At 46.4% G+C, this 17,979-nt stretch overlaps 1 protein-coding gene across 4 annotated transcripts in view; it reads left to right on the plus strand.

Annotated features, from left to right (window-relative positions):
* The window catches only part of MAP3K6 (mitogen-activated protein kinase kinase kinase 6), a 46,365-nt gene that overhangs the window by 23,533 nt on the left and 4,853 nt on the right, over positions 1 to 17,979 (plus strand). For all 4 annotated transcript variants that reach the window (XM_088672387.1, XM_088672388.1, XM_088672389.1 and 1 more), the window contains 14 exons: positions 2,435 to 2,542; positions 3,112 to 3,161; positions 4,991 to 5,086; positions 6,854 to 6,932; positions 7,136 to 7,269; positions 8,435 to 8,562; positions 9,003 to 9,139; positions 10,849 to 10,954; positions 11,070 to 11,227; positions 12,500 to 12,677; positions 13,124 to 13,271; positions 14,786 to 14,957; positions 15,997 to 16,206; positions 17,750 to 17,855. In XM_088672387.1, coding sequence (XP_088528513.1) covers positions 2,435 to 2,542; positions 3,112 to 3,161; positions 4,991 to 5,086; positions 6,854 to 6,932; positions 7,136 to 7,269; positions 8,435 to 8,562; positions 9,003 to 9,139; positions 10,849 to 10,954; positions 11,070 to 11,227; positions 12,500 to 12,677; positions 13,124 to 13,271; positions 14,786 to 14,957; positions 15,997 to 16,206; positions 17,750 to 17,855 — 1,810 coding nt within the window. The remainder of the gene's footprint in view (positions 1 to 2,434; positions 2,543 to 3,111; positions 3,162 to 4,990; positions 5,087 to 6,853; positions 6,933 to 7,135; positions 7,270 to 8,434; positions 8,563 to 9,002; positions 9,140 to 10,848; positions 10,955 to 11,069; positions 11,228 to 12,499; positions 12,678 to 13,123; positions 13,272 to 14,785; positions 14,958 to 15,996; positions 16,207 to 17,749; positions 17,856 to 17,979) is intronic.

Raw genomic sequence — 17,979 nt, forward strand, 5'->3', positions numbered from 1 at the left:
CTGTCTGAAGTGGCATAGTCCAGTCTGCATAAAAGGTCATATACAGTGGAACCTTGGTTTATGAACACCTCTGTTTGAGTATTTTCAGTTTAAGTACTCCGCGGACCTGTCTGGAACGGATTAATCCACTTTCCATTACTTTCAATTTGAAAGTTCGCTTCAGGTTAAGTACGCTTCAGGTCAAGTATGGACTTCCGGAACCAATTACAGTGGTGCCTCGCTAGACAAATTTAATTCGTTCCACGGGTCTTTTCTTATAACAAAAATTCGTCTAGCGAATCCCATAGGAATGCATTGAATTTTTTTAATTTTTTTTTTTTTGCCCATAGGAACGCATTAATTGAATTTCAATGCATTCCTATGGGAAACCGCGATTCGCTAGACAAATTTTCCGTAAAACGAATTCGTCTAGCGAGGCAACCTCCGCTAGAAAAAACCTTTCGTTAAGCAGAAATTTCGTTAAGCAGGGCATTCGTTAAGCGAGGCACCACTGTACACTCATACCTCGGGTTAAGTACGCTTCAGGTTGAGTACTCCACGGACTGTCTGGAACGGATTAATTCACTTTCCATTACTTTCAATGGGAAAGTTCGCTTCAGTTTATGAACGCTTCAGTTTATGAACAGACTCCCGGAACCAATTGTGTTCATAAACCGAGGTACCACTGTACATGGCATCCAACCATTTCCCTCACGACTTTCTGTTCTGCAACTCTCCAAGGTCTTAGAGAGTTTTCCAGCCCTTTTGCCTGAGATCTTGGGTGCTTGGTGACTTAACATTGTAAATGAGTCATTCAGAAATTACAAGCTGGCCATCAGCAAGAGGCTTTTTTAATTTATCCGATTTTGCCCAGAAAGTTTGAATCGGGATTTAATGGCATTTTGATGGCCATATCAATGCTGTGACCTTATGCATGCAAAACTTTGCCTTGCTCATCTGTCAGTTTCAGCAGAGTTGCAGAATGAGATTCTTAGGAAATTTCCTCTTCTGTTGTAGCAAAGCCTTTCTTGCCTAAGGTGCTCTTTCATATTTCCTCCCTTAAGCTACATAAAATTCAGGGCAAGCTTTGCATAGCTGGGTTGGAGAGAGGACTGGACAGTCTCTCTCTCTCTCCCCCTCCCTCCCCCTCCTCCCCCTCTGTTTGTGTGAAATTCATGTGCTGACAGATTTGCGGGGCAAGAGAAAATTGTGCAGATGCTTCTCTCCCCCCCTTTAATTCCCCTCTACAAATCTTCTTGGGAGAAGCCTTTGGGATAACTCCTAGTTCTTATCTCTAGGTGAAACAAAGCCAAATTATCTACTTCTGCTCAAATTTGCGAACTTTAGTCTCTCCCAACCCTTCCTTCTCTCCCTCCATTGTGGAAATTTGGATTGTAGTTTCCTTGAGACAGGGGCTTGTTTACCTTGCAGATTGGTGGCTTGCAAAACATTGCAGGTTGATTTTGCCGTGCAAAAACTGATCCTGGAGCAACACCAAGGCAGCCCTCTCAGATGGCACCAAGAAACTCTGGAACATGCCGAGCTACCTTTCTCAAGCCATTTTCCCTCTGCAGTCAGTTATAATCTCGACACACAACAGGCTGCAAACACACCATACATTTGCAGCACATTTTTCTCCCAAAGAGTTCTGGGAACTGTAGTTCAGCCCTCGCTGAGCTATAATTCCCAGCAACCTTCGCAAACAGCAGCTCCCATGATTCTTGGCAGCGTGGGGAGATGTGCTGCAAATGTATGGTTTGTATGAACACAAACACACACACCCCACTACCACATTTTCCTCCTGCCCTCTAGTTTTAGTCCCAGGCATCACATCTGAGAATATCAGCACTATATCCCATAAGATGAAACAGTCAATTGGCTGTGCTCACACCTGACCACAGGACTGTTACAGGTACCACATAATACTCATTCCACATTTGTAAGGAAGCACCCAGACTTTGGAACTTCCTCCCATCAGGCAGGCACCTTCCCTGTGCTCGTTTCGGTGATGGTTCTGCAGATCAAAGCAGTCAAATGGACACATGTGGGGTTAAGGCGATCCTGCAGGTAGACTGGTCTCAAGCTGTTGAGGGCTTTATATCAGGCATCCCCAAACTTCGGCCCTCCAGATGTTTTGGACTACAATTTCCATCTTCCCCGACCACTGGTCCTGTTAGCTAGGGATCATGGGAGTTGTAGGCCAAAACATCTGGAGGGCCGCAGTTTGGGGATGCCTGCTTTATATACTAATAGTAACACCTGGAGCCTGGTCCCTTAGCAAATGGGCAAGCAGCGCAGATCCAAAGGGCAACCAGCAGAAAGCTTATGTGTGCTGTCTTCTCTTAAGTCCATGCTCACTACAATAAACTCTATGTAAGCCGCTTTGAGATTTCTGCTGAAATAAGAAGCGGCATGTAAGTTAACTAGTGATCTAACTCTCCATCTGTCCCAACAGGTCTTGATTCTAGAGTTGGGCAGAGTGTTGCAGCCATCTCAGCTCAGGGTCTGCAGTCAAGAAGGGCAGAAATCAGTGACGCTGAGCCACATTGGCTCTCCAGAAGAGGTAGGTCCAGAATTGTGTCCTGGGTCAGTTTCTTTTCCTGATTTTAAAATTTTTATTTTTATTTATTACCCTTCACCCTAAGGTTGTGAAACAAGTTACAACAATTTAAAATAGAACTTCTTTTTTTAAAAAAAATCTAATAAAAAGTAACAAAAGTTCATGTAATTACATTCATTCTATTTAGATTTCCAATATATTATTAAATTATAAATCTTCATGGCTGTTTATCCCTCTGGGCAAAATAAAAAAATTCCTTCAGTAGCACCTTAAAGACCAACTAAGTTTTTATTTTGGTATGAGCTTTCGTGTGCATGCACACTTCTTCAGATACACTGGAAACGGAATCTGAAGTGTATCTGAAGAAGTGTGCATGCACACGAAAGCTCATACCAAAATAAAAACTTAGTTGGTCTTTAAGGTGCTACTGAAGGAATTTTTTTATTTTGCTTCGACTCAGACCAACACGGCTACCTACCTGTAACTATCCCTCTGGGTGTGTGTCTCAATTTCCTGTGCTTCCCCACTCAGAGCATTTGTATGTTTCTTTCACCTTTTGGGTCTCTTTACAGGAAGGGATTTCCAAGTGGACATTCCCAACATCTTCCATCCGTGGAATCAGGTGATGATTATTACCGGTATTTTTATATAAAACAAATAATTTGAATTACTTGTCTTTAAGGCTAGGCTTGTGCTTAAGATAAGAAGCAGCCTTTATACCAGGTCAGAGAAATAATTCACATTGCTTAGTATTGGCTACACTTACAAACAGGAACTCCCTGTGGTTTCAAGGCCTTTCCCAGTCCTTCCTTGAGGTACATCACTGACTTATGGTTCTTTCCCTAAAAGAAAGAAAGTTCTACAGGTGAAACTCAGAAAATTAGAATACCGTCGAAAAGTGCATTTATTATTATATAATTAATAATAATAATTTATTTATACCCTTCCCATCTGGCTGGGTTTCCCCAGCCACTCTGGGCAGCTTCCAACAGAAAAATGAAATAAAATAATCTATTAAACATTAAAAGCCTCCCTAAACAGGGCTGCCTTCAGATGTAATGCAACTTCAGTAATGCAACTTACTATTTTTATTTTTATTTATTTTTACAAATGCTTTCTTTTGGAAATTCCACAGTAATAAAACAAATAGTTACAATAATACAAAAACATCACTATTACATTTCATTAATTACATTCCATTTATGATTGACCCGCCTAACGACAAATAATTACAATTACAACAAATAAAGGCTTGACATATCTTGCTTTGCATGTCATGCATCTATCTCATATATTGGTTTCACCTTTTAAGTTGCACTACTGAAATAAATGCACTTTTCGACGATAGTCTAATTTTCCGAGTTTCACCTGTAGTTCTCAGGACCCTGAAATAAAGGGCTGGTTTAAATAGGAACATAGGACACTGTCAAGAAAGACCATTGGTGCATTTAGCACACTACTGCCTATACCTGGGGTATCCATCATGGTGCCTTCCATGGTGGACTCCAGTTCCCATCACCTCCAGCCAGCATGGTCCATGGTCAGGAATGATGGGAGCTGTAGTTCAGCAACATCTGGAGGGCACCACATTGGCTACTCCTAGTGCGCTGGGTGGCAGAAGGTCACTACAATTTCAGGCAGAAGTATTCCCCAGCCCTCCTGAGAGTCCCCAGAGATTAACCCACAACAACTGGCATGCAAAGCCAATAGACTGTTGATGTACAGCCCCTCCCCTGAGAAAACAGAGCTAGCCAGGTGGCATTCGCAGTAGAGAGCACTGGGCAGACAGGGCACATGAGAAGCTGCATTTTTACGAGATCACAGTACACATTTTTGTGTATTTTCTATAAAAAGAAAATACACTGCAAAATTTGGAGAAGTGTGTAATTTGACTGAGAGAAATGCAGGAAGCTATCTTATATGGAATCAGACCCTGGCTCCATCCAGTTCTGTGTTGTCTACACTGACTGGCAGAAGCACTCCAGAGTTTCAGGTACAAATCTTTCCCAGCTCTAGCTGGAGATGCCAGGGATTAAACTTGGGACCTTCTGCATTCCAAGCATCTGTTTTATGACGTGAGTCACAGGCCACTCCCAAGATCAAGTGCATTCCAATCTACACTGAAGTCTGGGATTGGTGAGTTAGCTCAGTTTGTCCTTAAAATGCAGACAGAACACATTTTTCTTCCACTTCGTACTGTAGCTCACATGTCAATGCTCCTCCATGCAAATATAAATAAAAAGAACACCATCGCACATAGAAAGCTAGCATGTCAAGGAGAATGGGGTCTGGCCTGTGGCTGGTAAGCCCCTGAGGCTGATGCGAGCAACTTTGGGGTGGGGGGTGGGACATGGAGAGAGGCAGGTTTTAAAGCAAGACGCAGGCTTGCGCTGATAAGGAAAGAAGACTTGCTGAAGTCCTCCTTCCACTCCCATCTTTTTTTCTTGTCAGTATCTCCAAGTGCGATGAGCGGTGCTGCTTCCTCTACGTGCTGCACACAGCGGAAGACTTCCAGCTGTACTTCCCTACCCAGTATCATTGCCGCTGGTGAGTGGGGGGGACATGAATGGGCAGCAGAGGGACAACCCGGAAGAGGGACAATGAGAAACAACAGCAACCCAAACACATTCCCCACTCGGGGAAAGGGAGTGTCTTCTGCAGGATGCTGCCCTAGACAGAGTGTTTCCCAGGGGTTATATTGTAGATTCAAGAAACCGGTTACCATTGATGCCGTTTCTTCTTCGTCTTGTGCGACCATGGAGACACATGATGCTTGGCGCTCCACTTCCTGCTTGCCAGGCCTGCAGTTGCAGTGTGGGTTCTGAAAACGTGTTCGTAAAAATTAGTCAATGAGGATCGGGGAAGGCAAAGTAAATAAAAATCTCAAATCCGTTCTCAAATCCGATTTCTACTCCCTCAGCTCTAAAGAAATTGAATTGGAGATAAACCCTGTTGATGCTCAGAGGGAAGCAATTGTAAACTTATCATCACCACCTTCCTTCGCATGCCCAAAGATGAAAACTCCTGGCTCAAAGAGTGGAGTTAAGAGTTTCAGCATGAATAAATGGCTGCAAATATAGTCTCACATCCACAGGGTTCACATGGAATAAGGAAATGAAAATCTGAAGCACCAGATTTCCTTTTGCTGTTCTAAATTTCAAGGTTTTCTTTTTATTCCCCCCCCTTTTTTTTAGTGCTGAGCCAAACTGCCCCTCCCCCACTTTACTACTCAATTTGCAGGTGACAAAATGGGTGGGTGGGTGGAGAATGCATTTCACCTGAAGCGGTGGTAGGCTACTCTGTTATTACAGCTCTGTCTGGCAACTGGTGGCTGTCACCCCCCCCCAAACCCCCCTGGAATGATGTTTTACTATTACAGTGGTACCTCAGGTTACAAATGCTTTGGGTTACAAACACTTCGGGTTACAAACTCTGCTAACCCGGAAGTAGTACCTCGAGTTGTATTAAAATGTATTTAGTAAAGATTTTTTAACAAGCAACAAAAACATAAAAAAATACAAAACACAAAAAATACAAAATACAAAAAATACAAAAATACAAACACAAAAATTATAACTTATAACCCTTATCTCTAATCTATTGACTTCCTCATTCCACCTCCTTCTGCGATTCTTTACATATCATCCTTAGTAAACTCTAAATCTTATATAAACTCTAATTATTACTTTAATATTACCTTATTTCTCTATCTTTTACATCTTATCCTTTTACAATCTATATCTTACTTCTTAATTAAATTATCGTTATCGTCTAACAATGCTTATTTCACACCATTGTATTATCTACAACCTCTTTGTATCTCCCTCACTTCCACTGATTCTAATCTATTATACGCTTATTCTTTAAATAAATGTGAAATTTAAGAACGGACCCCCAGAACCAATAAAGTTCATAACCCGAGGTACCACTGTACATAGCATTTCTCCCAGAGCTTTGCGCAAACAAATAAAATAGTAATAGTAACTGCTAGAAGGATCTCTGAAGATAGAGTGTGTGTTCCCTGCTTGCCTTCCACTCACCTGCCCCATCCTCTGAAATATCCTGAGTGATTTGGGGCCCCTTTCCCCCTTTCCTTCCAAATTCAAGCTGCAATAACTTTGGGTTTAGTTCTTAGTCCCCTCTCCCCTCTCCATTTGCATAATTCTTCCAAATTTTCAGTCTTTTACTCAACCCATCCAGTCTGGGTTTTTAGCCTTTGATTCTGAACCCAACGGGATAATGACGGGATGGTTCTTTGCGCTGGTGTCCATTCTCTTAGGGGGTTTTTCTTCCCCCTCTGCTCTTATTCATTAGGTTTTGCGAACTGGTCCGCTCCTTCATGGCAGAGATGGGTGAGGAAGTGAATAGCTGCAGCTCCCTGGAGGAACTCGAGGTGAGCTGGCGGAAGAAGACGCTCCTTTGTTTCAGGAACTGAAAACTTTAGTCGGGGCCTGTCGAATGATGGCTGTGAAAGCGGATGTGAAAAATGGCTAAGCCCAGTGGCGAACAGGCCAAGAGAGGGTGCTGCTCATAGAGATTTCACCAAACGGGCGTTGTAAGTTCCATAACTCTGTGTGTGTTCTTTGACTTGCCCAGTATGACTACGAACGCACGGAAGCAGGCGACAGGGTGATCCTAGGTAAAGGCACCTATGGGGTGGTCTACGCTGGCCGGGACCTCAGCAATCAGGTGCGCATCGCCATTAAGGAGATCCCAGAGCGTGACAGCAGGTAAGAGTTGCAAAAAGCAGAGAAGGAATTACTAATATTTTCAATTTTGGCTTCTTGTTTCTTTAGTCTTAAACTCAGTTCATCCCACTTCTGCACTTGTGTGTATTTTCCCCTCTTTTAATTAGGCCATTAACATTCATACTAATTTTTGTGTGCATTTCTTCAAATATAGCCATTTTTGTATGCCATCTTGCCTATGCTTTTGCAAGCAGTTTCCCCTAGTACAAGGCATTTTTTGTACGTTGCTTTCATGGATATACACATTTTTGTGCACATTTTTTTGTTGGAGTGTTGTATCACAAAATAGGGAGGAGTTCAAATTTCAGAGATGAGCCATCTTCTGTTTGTGCATTTGTTCAGGAAGTGTGAATTTGGTATGTTTATGCTAAAATGTGAACCCAACTATTTCCTCCCCCTATCCTTAGAATGGCCAGACTGCTCTGTGGGAATCTGGGGCTTTCTTCATGTTGCAAGAACTCCAGGATGTCTTTGCAATCGGATTCCCACTTACGCATCACCAAAAAAGATTTGCACAAAACCCGAATATGCTAATTGTTATGTGTAGATGCAAATTTGGAAATAATGATTGTAATTTAAACAAAAAATGCAGTACAGTCATACCTCGGTTTAAGTACGCTTCGGTTTGAGTACTTTCAGTTTAAGTACTCTGCGGACCCATCTGGAACGGATTAATCCACTTTCCATTACTTTAAATGGGAAAGTTCGCTTCAGGTTAAGTACAGACTTCCGGAACCAATTGTGTACATAAACCGAGGTACCACTGTACATATTGGGGAAGATTTGTGAGCAGATGACCTTCATGCCTACTCAATCTTCTGCTCAGGAGCTACTATCATCATTATCATCATTAATATTATTATCAATAATAGCCTGTGATTCACTTAGCTCCCAATTTATATGTTATGGGCAGCTTCAAAGACCCTGCTGCTGTTCTCCCTTCTGAGGGTTCCTTTATCTTTAAATCGGACTTTGACTGGAGAGCCCTTCAAAGAGAGGACTGTCCTCTCTAAAGTAGGACACATGGCTATCCTACCTGGCAGGAATATGCTCAGTATGGGGGGAGGGGTGTGACATCCCCTGGCTGCTGCCTCTGAGAGAGTTGTGTGTTTATCTGTCATTCATACATGCCACACTTGCACTTCAGATACTCGCAGCCCCTTCACGAGGAGATTGCTCTCCACAAGCGCCTGAGACACAAGAACATTGTTCGCTATTTGGGCTCTGTCAGTCAAGATGGCTTCCTCAAGATCTTCATGGAGGAGGTACCTGGGGGTAAGTATAGGCAGTAAATACGCAATGTCCAACAAAAAACATGTAAAATTTAAAAAAAACAGAGACCACCAATAAAGATGCTTTCTTAATTGTTTGCATCAGCAGGGCAGCACAGGAAGGTTGTTACAAAAGGTGTTCAGAGCTAAAAGCTGAATCTCGGTTGGCCACATGGGCCAATGACACTAAAAGCTTGGTTTCTTGTTGCTCTCAGATGAGCCTCACTAGCTCAGGGAACGACTGACGATGCCCCTTATCTCAGTGACTGAGCCGCAATATTAGGGTTTAGGTTTAGGCCTTGAGGTTACTGATGCAAGGACTGCAGTGGATATGACTAGCAGCCGTTGATAGCCTTGTGCTCTGTGCATTTGTCTAATGATATCCCTGTATAAGAAAACAGCCTCTAATGCTCCATGTCCTTCTCTCCCCATCGCAAAATCCAGGGAGCCTTTCCTCTCTTCTGCGCTCCATGTGGGGGCCCCTGAAAGACAATGAGCCCACCATCGTTTTCTACACCAAGCAAATCTTAGAGGGGCTGCGCTACCTGCATGACAACCAGATCGTCCACAGGGACATCAAGGTGAGAGCCACCTCAGCTTGGGCTGCCAGGTGTAGACATGTTGGTGCTAGATCTGTGTGGCTTTGCGAGACCTGGCAGGGATCAAGCAGATCTTTTCACGCAGCTTTCCTTTTCCACCTTCAGTTGGATTTTGACTCTGCATAAGCTTTGGTAAAACAAAGACTACATGGGATATTTCTTTTCAGGACATTTTGGCTAGCTCATGCACATCCTGCTTGCCTTGCTCCTTGTTGTTGTTTAGTCATTTAGTCGTGTCCGACTCTTCATGACCCCATGGACCAGAGCATGCCAGGCACTCCTGTCTTCCACTGCCTCCCACAGTTTGGTCATACTCATGTTGGTAGCTTCCAGGACACTGTCCAACCATCTCATCCTCTGTCGTCCCCTTCTCCTTCTGCCCTCCATCTTTCCCAACATCAGGGTCTTTTCCAGAGAGTCTTCTCTTTTCATGAGGTGGCCAAAGTATTGGAGCCTCAGCTTCAGGATCTGTCCTTCCAGTGAGCACTCATCAGGGTTGATTTCCTAAAGAATGGATAGGTTTGATCTTCTTGCAGTCCATGGGACTCTCAAGAGTCTCCTCCAGCACCAGAATTGCTCCTTAGGCATTTCTTAAAGACGATCCTTAATGGTTTTCAGCTAGCTGCTTATTTTAGGAATTTGCATGCAGTTAATTATCGTACAGCTTTTGCTCTGGCTACATTTAATGTGATGCCTTTCTCGGTTGCTCTGGGGAGGAATAGGCTGGTGTTCCTTGAGGGTTTGTCCTTGTAATAACCAGGAGCTGGAACATCTGTGGAAAATGTCGTTTTGTTTTTATAATTTTTATGCTGGTGCTCATCAGCAGGTGATTGCCCCTTTATTGGCCAAACCAGGAAGGTCAGCTAAATTTTATGTTAAATATTTACTGGGAGATAAAACCCTGCGTGTGTCATTAGTAATGGCCAGATTTTCTTTATCAGGGACAGTGAGAACAAGAAGGCAATTAACCACCTGAAGTTGGAAATACTGTATTTGGGAGCTATTTAAGACATTTGCTATCCTGTCAATATGTATACCTGAGCTGGTGGCATTTAGATAACACATTGCTTTCTGTTTTGCTCTGTGCTTAAGATTATGGAGCATTGCATGGCTTTATTTTTGCTGCATTCCTGGTCTGTGGACCATAATAAAATGATGATGAAGTTAATACTACAGTTGAATTTCTATGCACCAGTCCTTGGGGCTTTGTTTTTGTGGAAAGGGGGGAGTTTTTGGCACTGCCACTCCTTTTTTCACTGTTCCCAGTGCAGGTTCGAAGAGGCTCTGGGCAAAGTGTCTTCCGTTGAGTCCCCTCTTCTTTTGGTGGTCCCTGACAGGCTTCCCTGGCTGCTAAGGCAGTGCCTTGAACAGCATTGGGCAGCTGGGTCTGGTTGCCACCTAGAGTTCCCTTCATGCCACAGAGCGATGCTCACTCAGGGGCAGTGTGGGAAATTAAAAAGCTGGCTGGATCTAGCCATTTGGTGCTCGCAGGCTGTGCAGGGAATTGGCTGAGGTGCATGTCTAGGGCTGAGGTGCATGTCCAGGGCAGACATCAGCAGAGCCTTTGTAGTCCAAAGACCCTTGCAGCTGCCCAAGGATGCCAAGACACTGGTGCCAGGCTTGTCTGCAGTTGGAGGAAGCCCTCAGCACTTGAGTCCCAAGCAGTGACTTGGCTTTTCTTGGATAAACAGGGTGATAACGTCCTGATCAACACGTACAGTGGAGTGTTGAAAATTTCAGACTTTGGCACATCCAAGAGGCTGGCGGGGATCAGCCCCAGTACAGAGACATTCACAGGTAAGTGTGTGTGTAGCTCTGTGTCGTTTGGAGAAGAGAGCTGGCTCACCTGGGCTCTCAGGCATTGGGATGTGGCTCCCAGGACTACTTCCTTATTTCTCTCTTCCTTCCTCAGGCACCTTGCAGTACATGGCCCCAGAGGTCATTGACCAGGGACCCCGTGGCTATGGCAAGCCGGCTGACATCTGGTCCATGGGCTGCACCATCATTGAGATGGCAACAGGCAAGCCCCCTTTCTTTGAGCTGGGCAGCCCGCAGGCCGCCATGTTCAAGGTGAGGCTGGGATTTGCGCTCTTCTGCACAGCTGGGAAGAACACTTGGCTCTTTTCCTGCAGGGAGGAGGGGGATCCTTGCAGGAGTTGTCTCTGCCCACTTGTTCCACTAGCCAGGAAGAAGTAAATGAGAATGGGTTGTCCAAGTGGAATGGACAATCTCTTCCCTGGTTCACTTGCTGCCCAGCCCCACAGCAGCTCTGATTCTAGGGGAATTTCCCTTTGCTCAGCAGCATGGCATTACTTCTCACCTTTCCTTCTAACTGCAGCCAGGATACCAAAAAGGGAGAGAGGATTGATGGAAGACCTGAGGGGGGCAGGTCTTCATCAACTCCCCAACCCTCTCAGCAGACTCCTTTAGATGATCCTCTGGCCAGGAATTCCTGGGTTGCTCAGAGCTTTGTGGAAGACCAGCAGAGCAGGCCAACTCATTGGCTAGTTGCACCAGCCTCTGTCTGGGACTGTTACAGCAAGTCTGGTGTACTTGTGAATGCAAGTAGTGCAGTCCTTTAGGGTTTAGGTTCCATGAAATCTTTTTGCACCATTTACAGGCATCCCCAAACTTCAGCCCTCCAGATGTTTTGGCCTACAACTCCCATGATCCCTAGCTAACAGGACCAGTGGTCAGGGAAGATGGGAATTGTAGTCCAAAACATCTGGAGGGCCAAAGTTTGGGGGTGCCTGATTTAGACACTGCATATAATCATAGAGTTGTAGCATTGGAAGGGACCCCGAGAGTCATTTGGTTCAACCCCCTGCAATGCAGGAATCTCAGCACATGGCCCTCCAGCCAATTGGAAACCATACCGGACCCTGCTTAGCTTTGCAGGTGGGCCAGCAGTCAGAATACAGCAGCCTCCACTGTTCAGCCTGAGCTTTGAGGACCAGGATAGTTCCATAAACAGCCTATGACCCAGAACTGCTGACAAACCAAGGCCTCTGCCTTTGACTTAGTGTCTTTTCATAAAGAGGAAGGGCTGTAGCTCAAAGGTAGAGCATGTTGTGCTTCACAGGCAGAAGGGCCCTGGTTGAATTTCTGGGATTTTCAAATAGGCTGGGAACCCTGGAGAGCCACTGCCAGTCTGTGTAGACAATACTGAGCTAGATGGATCAACAGCCTGACTTGGTGTAATAAAATATCTTCCTCATTTCTTAAAAACCAACAGAAGCTGACTAGCCTGGCCTGTTGATTCCCCACCATAAATGGACAACAAGACAGTGTTTTCGGGTTTTGCACTTTGTATACTATTGCCAGTCATTTTCCTTTTCTCAGGTGGGCATGTTCAAGATTCACCCCGAGGTGCCCGATTCCATGTCGGATGAAGCCAAGGCCTTTATCCTGAGTTGTTTTGAAGCTGATCCGGACAAGCGGGCAACTGCTGCTTCCTTGCTTCAGGAACCCTTTCTGAAGGCGCCCAGTAGGAGGAAATCCAGGAGCCCAGTGGTGATAGGTGAGGCAGGCAACCAGGAAACCAGGCAGAGGGCCTTCTCGGTAGTGGCACCCACCCTGTGGAACGCCCTCCCACCAAAGAAAAAACAAACTACCCAGACTTTTAGAAGACATCTGAAGGCAGCCCTGTTTAGGGAAGCTTTTAATACATAGCTGCCAAGTTTTCCCTTTTCTCACGAGGAAGCCTATTCAGCATAAGGGAAAATCCCTGTAAAAAAGGGATAACTTGGCAGCTATGTTTTAATATCTGAAGGACTATTGTATTTTAATATTTTGTTGTAAGCCGCCCAAAGTGGCTGGGGAAACCCAGCCAGATGGGTGTGGTATAAATAAATTATTATTATTATTAATCTGTAAGCCAAGCCAGGCTGGGGCTCCTGATTGCTTGGGAGGTGCCTCGGCATTACTTTGCTGCCAGCCTTGGACTCCTCTCTCTTCTCCCTACAGACGAGCTGTCTCCTCCAAATGTGCCAGAAAGGTCGATTTCAGCAGAGGGTATCGGCGAGTCCCAGAAACGTTCTTCGCCGTTGCAGTCCTTGAACATCCCTCTGTCTCGGAGCACCAGTGAAGTGGCTCAGAGGCCCACCTATCTCAGGTAAGGCCTGGAGCAGAAGGGAAGCAGGGAGTGGGGAGCTTCACTCGGGCAGGTTTACAGTGCAGCTTGTGCCCTATGGAATCGAGGCTCCACAAAAGTATTGGTGTCTGAACAGGCGATTTAATCTACTTGGAAACTTGGTGTGCTCTCCTGCCTATCCACACTGCCACAGTGATGATGGACCTTAGCTCTGCCTCCACTTGGCTGCCTTGAATCCTGCCTGTGCCTGAGCTGCAGCTGCATTGCTGCTCCTGGTCCAGGAGGTGTCAATTGGCAGCCACTTTAATATTTGTGGCCCCACACGTGTGGAAAACTTCCGCCATCAGGCACAGGCTCCCCAGCGTACAAGACAGAAAAAGAAAACAAAGATGCTATTTTTAAAAACAGCAAGCGGAGGAGGCAAAGAAACGAAAGCCATCATTCTCTCAAATGGCATTTTGGCCAGAAGGGTAAATATCATGAACGGTCTAGCCAAAATTGCTGGCTCATCCTCTTTAGCCTTGATACTGGTTCTAAACTAGTCAGGTCGGATTGTGCACAAAATTGGTGGCTGAGAAAATACAGAAGGATCTGACCGCCACCTGGTGGCAACCCTTTGCCCCTGTCACTACGAGTTTTCAGTACCAGCATTACTGTGATAACATAGCAGTGTGCGATCTGATGTCTCTTGAATTCTCCAAAAAGTCACAATATGATTTCTGTTCTTAACAAGTGAGCAGATGCACTCTGTACTTTCAGCTAGGTAAATCAAGCCAAAGCAGTGGCAACCTTTTGGATTTGCTCCTGGGGAACATTGATTCCCTTACAACAGGGATGAGCAATGTCTGGCCCTTCAGACATTGTTGGATTGCAACATCCATTATCCCGGATGACTGGCCAGGCTTTCTGAGACAACAATCTGGAGGGGCACATGTTCCTAATATTTTCCACAGTTCCTCACGATACTGCAATGTCCACACACTTCCAAATGACAACAGAAATAATTTAAAGCAGGGGTGGCTGCACTGCCATCTCAAGGCTTTTTGTGCTCCCTGCACCCCTTGAATAATTTGGCAATTTCTTTGTACAGTATATATAAAAAGGGCATTATCACCACAGTGATACTTTGTATAATTTGTTGGTGAGAGATATGGCCTGAGAATCCTTAGTCTGGTCTTTGGTACCTCTCGCTCGCCTTGGTTCCAATGCCTCTTGCTTGCCTGGATGGAGAAAAGGGGTGTGTGTGTGTGTGAGAGAGAGAGGGGGGGGCTGTTGTCTGTTAGCCTACTATACAGAAAGGAGTCTCATTTGTTGCTCTGGCATGTGGCCCCCATAAGATACCCCCGAAGGGAATGCAACCCTAATTCTGAATGAGGTTTCCTACCTGTGCTTCTGGTAAGAATTCAGCACAACTTGCGTTCTCACGGATGGCTCACATTGCCAGCTGCCCCGGAGTGGCCGCGGTTCCCACCCCTCCATCCCCAGTCACTGTTCCTTCAGGATCCAGTCCCCTCCATTGCTTTGTGTCTACACAGGGCCCCTGAGGAGCTTCTCAATGTTGACCTCAGCCTCTCCTCCTCCTCCCATGAGGAGAGCGGCTGCTTGTTCTTGCTGAGGAAGGATAGCGAGCGGAGAGCCACCCTCCACAAGGTCCTGACAGAGGAGTTGCCCAGTATTGCCGCTGCGCTCTTTGAGGCCCAGGATGAGGTAAGCACCGCTCGGGCCTTTGCGGGCTTAGGGGCCTTCCAGACAGTTGTTGAACTACAATTCCCAACATACCCGACAGTTTGTCATGTTCGCTGAGGCTGATGGGAGTTGCAGTTCAAAAAACAAACAAACCCAGGAGGGCACCAGGCTGGGAAAGGCTGAATTAAAGTGTTGCCAAATCTTGCGGGGTGTGTGTGTCTCCTTTTTCCTTCCTCAGCCCCAAATGTAGAAATGGAAGATGAATAAAACCCATCCTCCCTATGGATTCTTGGAGAAGCTGTGTTGGGAGCACAAGTTTATTTATTCTGGATTTATATACCCCCTTTCCGCCAAGGCAGCTTACAGTTTAAACATGAAAACGAATACATTACATAAAAAAGTAAACTGGCAGAGTCTTCTCATACCAGCTGGGAGCTGTTGGTGTGTGTGTTCCCTGGCCTGGTTCCCTTGCTTCTGCCTTCCCTCAGGGTTCCTGCAGATCTTCAGCAACTTCCAGGGAAGGTGCGGGAGAAACTGCAGCATTTCTGCCACCCCACCCCACCTTTGATTATGAATATTGTAGAGTAGCCACTGGATGTCAAGTCCCAGAGCAAAGGGGGAACTGAGAGGAGTGTGCAAGTTATTTTATATCTTGCATTTATATCCCACCTTTTCTCCAAGAAGCACAGGGTGGCGTCCATGGTTCTCTTCCTCCCCATTTTATCCTCGCAACAACCCTGTGAGGTAGGTGAGGCTAAGAGACCGTGACTGGCCCCAGGTCACCCAGTGAGTTTCTCACGGCTGAGCAGCGACTTGATCTCTGGTCTCCCAGGCCCAATATGCCAGCTGTGACACCACACTGGCTTTTAGTTTGGGGAAGAGGAATCTGCAGGCCTCCGGATGTTTCTGGCTTGCAGCGCCTCCATCATTTCATCCCTGCAGGAGATGATAAACAGAGGCAAAGCAGAATTCCCACACTTGGTAACAGGCACAGTGCCATGGCTTTCCCCCTGGCCCTCAGCTCTGTTCTGTTTTGTTTCCGGTTGTGTGTCTCCTCCAGGCCTGGCCTCCTTCTTCGCCTTCGCCTTCCCCTCAGAGCCCAGTCTCCTTGGACCACATCGCCCAGCTGGTCTCCTGCCTCAAGAGATACATCCGCTCCCCCAACCGCAAGCAGCTGGCTCACGACTTGCGCCAAATCCAGACCAGCTTGCAGGCGGATGGCCTGAGCCTTTGTCAGCTGCAAGCGCCCCTCTTCACCTTCCAGGACATCGTAAGTGGGCTTGGGTCGGTGCGGCCAGGATCCCTCATGAAAAGTGTCTTTGGTGTTCCGCTGCAGTGCCCAGGAAGCCACCCTGGGCTCAGGGGCAGACCTTGGTAATATGCTGCCCTATGCGAGGCCATTTAATGCCCTCACAGCACCAGCCTAAGCAGGCTTTGGGAAGGAGGCGTGAGGCTCTGGCAGGGTCCTAGAGCCCTCCTACCTCCTCAAAGTCTGGTAAGCCCTTGCCCAGCTTTAGGAAGGAGGGCCCCTAGGACCCTGTCAGAGCCCTCGCGCCTCCGTCCTGAAGCCCAGCAAGTGCTTACCAGGCTTTGAGAAAGTTCTAGCATGACACAGCACAAGCATCATATATGTTTCCACTGGAGGGTATCTATAGAGCAATGGGGAGCTGACTGCTTCAGGGCTATTTCAGTTCTCTTGTACACGGACATGGCTGCATCATAAATACTCAGCTTTCATTCTTTCCACCTTACCACTCTAGGGATGGGGATCCTGTGCTGCTTCAGATTCTGTTGGACTCCGGCTCCCATCAGCCCCAGCCAGCATGGCCCAGTGGTCATGGGAGTTGTAGTCCAGCAGGATCTGAAGGGCTGCAGGATATGACTGCCGACTGTTAGATTTTTTAAAAAACTGTTGCTGTTGTTTCATCTCTGCATATTTAAAATGAAGAAAACTTAGAAGGGAAGTCGGAGTGACTTTTGCCTGCAGAAAGGCTGAGAGCTCGCTCCTCAAATTCCTCAGCACGTGCTCAGGGGTACCTTTTATCCTCCCCATAATGCTGAAGTGTATGTCTGCTCAACTGAGCCCAGTTCTTGGCTGCAGTCTTAGGGATCTAGTTAAGAAAAATGGATCCCACCAGGATTGTCTTAGATGGACAGAATCCTTACCAAATTTGCAGATAAGACAAAGGAAGGAGGGATAGTTACCCTCTGAAGGTAAAGGGACCCCTGACCATTAGGTCCAGTAGTGACCGACTCTGGGGTTGCGGCGCTCATCTCGCGTTATTGGTCGAGGGAGCTGGCGTACAGCTTCCAGGTCATGTGGCCAGCATGGCAAACCCGCTTCTGGTGAACCAGAATAGCACACGAAAACGCCATTTACCTTCCCGCTTGGAGCGGTACCTATCGTATTTATCTACTTGCACTTTGACGTGCTTTCGAACTGCTAGGTTGGCAGGAGCTGGGACTGAGCAACGGGAACTCACCCCGTCGCAGGGATTCGAACCGCTGACCTTGTGATTGGTTTAACCCACAGCGCCTCCTGCGTCCCCTTACCATCTGAAAGGGCAGGAATAAAATTCAAAATGCAGGCCACAGCGCTTTCTCAAAATGTGCTGATTGGTCCAAAAAGATTAGTAACCCCTGGACTAGATCGTCCACAAGTCCTCCCCCTCAACCCTATGAAATGCCATCTCTGGGACAACTATATTCAGTGTTTTGGGTGAAGCCAGAATGGCAAGGGTGGGGGGGTGCCTAGAGAGCTAAGCAGAGGAAGGAGGCCCAATGCATCCTGAGCCTGTCTCCCACCTCCACAGGTAAAGCAGGCACTGCGGAAGCTCCAGATCAAGCCTCACTGGGTGTTCGCCTTGGATAACCTCATGGGGCAGGCGGTCCAGGCAGCTTTCACCATCCTCTTGACAGGTAGGAGAAATGGGTGGAATAGAAGGTTGGCTCGGTCTGAATACAGTCTGGAATTCTCCGGGTCTGAGGAGCTGAGCAAGAATGTTTATTGCATTCATATTCTGTCATTACATACGAGGAACTC

This window comes from Zootoca vivipara, chromosome 6 (genome assembly GCF_965207765.1).
Source record: "Zootoca vivipara chromosome 6, rZooViv2.hap1.1, whole genome shotgun sequence".
NCBI lineage: Eukaryota > Metazoa > Chordata > Lepidosauria > Squamata > Lacertidae > Zootoca > Zootoca vivipara.